The sequence below is a fragment of the Tupaia chinensis genome, unplaced genomic scaffold (genome assembly GCF_000334495.1).
Source record: "Tupaia chinensis unplaced genomic scaffold, TupChi_1.0 Scaffold000333_1, whole genome shotgun sequence".
Lineage (NCBI taxonomy): Eukaryota > Metazoa > Chordata > Mammalia > Scandentia > Tupaiidae > Tupaia > Tupaia belangeri.
This window is the reverse complement of record NW_006159827.1, coordinates 2,774,375-2,780,893: the sequence shown is the minus strand read 5'-3', so window position 1 is coordinate 2,780,893 and position 6,519 is coordinate 2,774,375. Positions and strand designations below refer to the sequence as shown.

General features: G+C 50.0%; 1 protein-coding gene across 1 annotated transcript in view; it reads right to left on the bottom strand.

Annotated features, from left to right (window-relative positions):
* SSUH2 (ssu-2 homolog) overlaps positions 1–6,519 on the bottom strand; it is a 28,892-nt gene that overhangs the window by 6,682 nt on the left and 15,691 nt on the right. The window contains exons 7-10 of the mRNA XM_006152042.1: positions 5,238–5,300; positions 4,028–4,113; positions 1,828–1,920; positions 169–274 (exon numbers count right to left, since the gene is read on the bottom strand). Coding sequence (XP_006152104.1) covers positions 169–274; positions 1,828–1,920; positions 4,028–4,113; positions 5,238–5,300 — 348 coding nt within the window. The remainder of the gene's footprint in view (positions 1–168; positions 275–1,827; positions 1,921–4,027; positions 4,114–5,237; positions 5,301–6,519) is intronic.

Sequence of the window (6,519 nt, the reverse complement as noted above, 5' to 3'; positions counted from 1 at the left end):
AGAGAGAGGAGGAGGGAAGGAGGGGCAGAGGTTGAGTGTGTGGAACTTGGTCCTGCCTGGCTGCTCCTTCCACCCTCCCACCAGCCTGTCCCTCCAAGGTAATGCAGCCCCGCAGGGGCAGAGGAGGAAGCCAGATCTCCCTGGTCCCATCTGCAAAGCCCTCCTTACCACCGAGTTTTCATCCTTGAAGAGGTTCTCTCCCCTGGCTTTAGCAAGGAGCTCCCTGGGGCAGTTGAAGCGGTGCTCAGACACAAACTCAAACAGGCTGTTCTTCCTAGAACAAAGGACCAGGGACTAAGAGGATTACATTAAGAACAAAGGCTTGGGGCCAGCAGATGGCATAATGGTTACATTGCCGGACTCCCATGTAGTCGGCCATGATTCAAGTCCTGGACCCAGCGGCTTAAAATTCACACTGGGCAAACATGTCTGTGTGCCCAAGATCCTGAGGAGAATGGAAGAGAAGGGATGGCTGCACGACCATTCCCCCTGGGGGTGTGTGTGTGTGTGTGTGATTTCTCACCTTCTGTCTCTCTGTCTCTCTCTGTCTCTCCGGCAAGCACACATGCCCCATAGCAAAAATGTCTCTCAAACAAAAACAAAAACATGGGTTTTGGGGGACCAGTAGATGGTGTAATGGTTACGTCACTGGACTCCCACATAATTAACCACAGACCTGGCAGCCTAAAACATGCTAGCCACATATGCACGTGTGCCCAAAATCTTGAGAGGAGAATGGAGGAGAAGGGATTGTGGCACGGTCATCCCCTGAAAGGGGAGGGGGGGGGCTATTTCTTGCTTTTTGTCTGTCTTTCTGTCTCCCTGGCAAGAGCACATGCCCTATAGCAAAAATCTCTCTTTAAAAAAATAAGAACTTTGGCTTTGGATTCCGACTGATCTGGGCTTGGTAGGACCCTGGAGGAGTCCCTAGCCTCTCTGTAAAATGGGAAACTGGTAAAAGATACGGAGAGTCATCAGGTCTGTGACCTCATCTCACCTTCTCCTGCTAAGTGCTTAGTGAGGCGCCTGGCACAGGAGAAGCCCTTCGTGCATGGGAACCGCTGCAGACTCAGGAATGTAGGGCACAGAGACTGTCTTTCCATGGGAGGGCTCAGCTGTTGAGTGGTTGCCGCTCTAGAAGGTGGTGATATCAGGAGCCTAGCAGGTGGTGTGGTGGCTAAGACACTGGCCTCTCACATGGCCAACCATGGTTCGAATCCCAGACCACCTGGCTTGCTCTCTCTCTCTCTCTCTCTCACACAAGCACATGTGCCCTCTAGAAAACTAAATAATAATAATAATAAAATATTTTTAAAAGAATGTGACAATATCAGAATTTGAACTCAGGTCTGTCTACAATAGTAGCTTCTTATTTGTGGGAGATATATTCCACAATCCCCCGGAAACCACAGGTAATACGGATTCCCTATATACTATGCTTTTTCCTACCTCTCCATACATGCCTATGATAAAGCTTAATGCATGAACTAGATACAGTATGGGATTAATGACAATAAGTCAATAAAATAGAGCGGTTATAACCATGTACTGTAATAAAGGTCTCTCTCAGTATCTTATTGTCCTATGCTCGCCTATTCCAGGACTGTGGTTGACCAGTTAGCTGAAACTACTGACCATGAAACAGTGGATAAGGAGGGGTTTTATATTCTAAACCTGTCAGCCTCCTATCACCTGTCGCCCACACTGAGAACTCCCTCCCTTCTGAATACTGGCAGGTCCCATCCTATGAAAGCCCCAGTCCAGTTTCTCTGTAGAAACCAGTCCCGGCCATGTGCCCCACCACCTCCAATGAGACCCAGTGCATACCACATGATAACCAGCTGGATGAAGTGCAGCAGTTTCTTCTCCCCTCTGCAGGTGGTACAGGTCTTGTTTCCGCTCCCTGAGCACGTGCTGCACCTGAGAGGGCCATGGTCAGTACCACTCAGGTCAGTCTCAGGGTCCTGGTGGCTTCAGGAGACCCCATCCCAGACCCTTCCCTTTGCAGTGACTGTGGTGGGCATGTCGCTTGCCATAGCATCCTCCCCCCTCTGGTGGCAGAATCCCAACATCCTCTTGGGGACCACCCTTGCCCCTCCCGGTCCACATGGTTCTTGGGCTTGTTCTCAGCCCTCTGCAACCAGCTTGGGACCTCAACCTGGTCAGTCATCCTATTCCATCTCCCTGGCCACGTACAAAAATGAATTTGTGGCTCAAGCGAGTGTAAAGAGAACCACCCTGGGATTCTTGTTGGAGCTACCAAGAAAGAGGCACCCTTTTCCACGGGGGTTACTAGATCTGCAGATGCTGGTGGCCCCCTCTGCCACTACAAGGGCAGACTGCATAAGAATGAAGCCAACATAAAGGAAAGCAGAGTGAGGAGTGGATAGATCCCTTGTGACACTGTTTAAACCCCTGGATCCAGCTGAGCCTGAGGGTATCATGGAACTGTACTCATGGCTTTTACTGTTACCGGGACCTACAGCTTTGTTTTTCTGCCAAAGCCAGTTTGAATCAGATTTATTTTACATGCAAATGAAAGAAACTTGAATTTCTTTCTAAACCAAAGACTACCATATTCACCAACCATGGTGAAAGTACACCAAAGCCTCACCCTCTGGCTTGTCAAAAGATGGCCTGGGGGACCAGCAGTTAGCGTGATGGCTATGTCGCTGGACTCCCACGTATTCGATTGCGGTTCGAGTCCCGGACCCGGTGGCTTAAACTCATGCCGGGCGCGTGTGCATGCGTGCCCAAGATCCCGAGAGGAGAATGGAGGAGAAGGGATTGTGGCATGGCCATCCCCCCTGGGGGGGGTGATTTCTCACTTTCTGTCTCTCTTTCTCTCTCTGTCTGTCTGGCGAGCACACGTGCCCTATAGCAAAAATAAATAAATAAATAAATAAATAAATAAATAAATAAAAAGATGGCCTGGGTCTTAATGAGCCAGAAGTATCCCTAACCAACCTAACTTTGAATATTTTCACTCCTTATGGTTTCCTGTCTCCCTTTAAAGATTTATAAATATACTACAACATGTAATTTACAAAATACAATGGTCCACTATTTGCAAAGCACTTTCGGCAGAGGTGAAATGTTGATTATTTAGTCAGTCAGTTTCCCTTGTCTCTTCCTCTACTCCCATCCCCCTTAAAATTAAAAATAGGGGTTTACCCAGGCCCCTGTTCTCAGAGAGTTGAGAATCTCACCTCGAGGTGGTTTTTGACTCACTTCCCTACCAAGGAGAGGTCTCCTCTCCTCGAATTCCCTTCTCCCCTCCCGCAGAGCTTCTTTTCTCCCACTGATCCATACATTCCTTTGTGCAAGTTTGTCAGAATCAAAAAGGAATCATGTGTACTAACTTGTGCCACGCTGTGACTACACTGAGTCAGGGGAGGCTGTGGATGGATGGGGTGGCTCCCACACAAACTTGCCTGATAAGGAGAGCTGTCCCCAGGGCTCTGCCGGGACCGCAGCCTTGTAGAGAGACCACCACAACCTGAGCAAGCACTACCACTGCCAGATCATCTGCCCGGACTTGGACTGCTGGAAATGCCTGCCCAGGCTTGGACTGATGCACCCTTGTGACTGGTCCTGGTAGCCAGAGAGAATTTGGGGGTTCCTTTCTAAAAGGGTGACGTTTGAGGGAAACGGTCCCAAACCACTTCTGTAATCCCTCTTCATTTTTATTTTGCAAATCCATGACTTCTTTTATCTCCCTGAGTGCGGCCATAGTTTACCATGCAATGACCGACTGCAGCACCTGTTCTTAAATGAACACCGTTTTTCTTCTACGGTCTTTCTCGCTGCCTGTTCTTTAGAAGTCGACAGCTTGATGCGTTCCCGTCTTGTCCAGGAATGTCACACTTCGAGGAAAGCTCACCTGCTCTATGTCATTCAGAGAGCTCTGAGGACTTGGCAGTGACAACACAGATTGGTGCCTCTGCGCCTCCCAGACGGACAAAGAAAGGCAGGAGAGGCCACGGGAGAGAACACCCTACCTCCAAGCTGGGCAGACCCCTCATACCTCCGCCGGCCAGACCCCGAGCACATCTGACACCTCCGGGGCTGCTTGGCCTTGCGCTTGGCTCCACTGCAGGATGGGCACCTCACCTGTGGACATAGCACTCTTATTATTTTTTAATTTGATCAGGGAGAGACACAGAGAGAGTAAGTGAGAAAGCAAGCTGCCAGATGTGGGACTCAAACCACAATTGGCCGTGTGGGAGTCCAGTGCCTTAACCTCCACATTATCTGCTGGCGCCCATTTCTGTTGTTTAAAGCCACCCAACTTGTGGTCATTCGCAAGAACAGCCTAGGAAATTAACACCAGGCCCCTGTCTACCTCGTGTCTCAAAGCACCCATCGTCCTGGACTCTAAACGTGGCTCACTTATTGGTCTCTCCCAAAGTCAGGGAGTCCCCTGTGGGAAGGACTCTGGTCTTCGTCCTCCTGGATGGCCCAGTGCCAAGTCAGTACTCCATGAGTACAGGCAGATAGATGAGAAAAAGAGAAAAGTTCAAATTCAAGCAGGCAGTAGCTCAGCAGCAATGCAACTGGACCCACACGGGAAAGGTCCTGGGTTCACATCCAGCAGGGAACACGCATGTGTGCCTATGAGCCAGGCCAGTTGAGGGATCGGAGTGTATTGTGACATGAAGATCCTTTTTTTTTTCCTTAGAGAGATTTATGCTATAAGGCGCGTGTGCGCATCAGAGAGACACAGAGAGACAGAGAGACAGAAAGCGAGAAATCACCCCCCCAGGGGGGCTGGTCATGCCATCTAAGCACTGCAGTCCCTTCTCCTTCATTCTCCTCTTGGGATCTTGGGCATGCACGCACATGCACCCAGCATGAGTTTAAGGCACCGGTTCTGGGACTTGAACCGTGGTTGACTACATGGGAGTCCAGCGACACAGCCATTATGCCAACTGCTGGTCCCACATGAAGATCCTTTGAGGGTGTGTGTGGGGGGGTAGCTCTCTCTATATAAAATCTATCTTGAAAGAAGTAAGGACATAAATAATCAAACTATCTAAATGAAAGAGTCTTTGGAAATTACACAGTTCAATTTCCTGTAAAAGGTGGGAAAACAGAGGCCCAGAAAAGGAGGATGATTTGCCTGTACTCACACTGTGTTGCAGGGAGTCCCAGACCCGCAGCCCGGCCCTAGGGCCCCAGGCCCACCCTGCCCCACACGCTATCCCTTCCTTCCCAGCTGTCTACACACGACTCACCATGCAGGCCCCGTGACAGCCACCGCACTTGTATCTCCCACGCCCGTGGCATTTGTGGCAGTCCTGAAGGTGAAACGATCTCCTTGGATTGAGTTTCTCGAGGGCCACTCCTCCCACCCCCAAGGTCACCATCTTAAACTGAAGCACAGCAGTTCAGGGCCAGGGTGAGAAGACGGCGCAGGAGGAAGAATGGCCCCATCTGTGTGACTCAGATCCCGAAAGGCCTTGAATGCTGAGCGGAGCCCACGTGACCACCTCCTCTGAGCCAGCCCCGTCTGTCCGGGATGTTGAGAGTGGGAGCCCCGGTTCTAACTCACTGCCTGCCGGGTCCTATCAGGCTAAACCACCAAGACTGGGCCCCTGCACACTGGGGAGCTAAAGTAATCTTTGGAAACAGAAAAATGGATACGTTTTTGCAAAAGGCAAAATGAATTCGAATTTAATCACCAAATCGAAATAGCCCTTTCACTCTTGAGAAAAGACTAGAACCCTGACCTCTCAACCTCTCAAGGTCCCTTCATCTTATTACTCTATGACAACTTACGGAGTAAAACTACATTCTCGAATCAAGTCCTAATGTGAAAACAAGGCAGTAATTAGGTGAGAATGTGACATAAAACATCTTGGGCCTGGGCAAGCACTGTTCCAGATGTGGGCCCTTCAGGCTGAAACCCCGTGGAAGGCCGAGGTGTAATTTCTGGTCCAACCCAAAGCCAGGGAGACTGAGGCAGGAGGACTGTGAGGTTGAGAGTGGCCTGGGAAACACAGTGTGACCCTGTCTGAAGGAACTGGTGTGATGTCCTAAGCCTACAGAGCCAGCTGGAGGTGGAGGCATGAGGAGTACCATAGCAAGCCTTTGTCTTAAAAATTTTTTTTAATAATAATCACAAAATCTTGGGATCAGCAATTGGCGTAATAGCTATGTCGCTGGACTCCCATGTAGTCAACCATGGTTTGAGTCCCAGATCCAGTGGCTTAAACTCACACCCGGCACATGTGCGTGTGTGCCCAAGATCCCAAGAGGAGAATGGAGGAGAAAGGATTGTGGCGTGGCCATTCCCCCTGCGAGGTGATTTCTCGCTTTCTGTCTCTGTGTCTCTCTGTCTGTCTGGCGAGTGCACGCGCCCTATAGCGAAACCTCTCAAAAAAAAAAAAAATCTGTCAGTTGTGTTTTTGTTAATATACTGGTGGCGTGGTGGTTAAGGGCACTGGACTGTCGCATGGCCAACTATGGTTTGAGTCTTGGACCTGGCGACTTGCTTTCTTACTTTCCCTCTCTCTC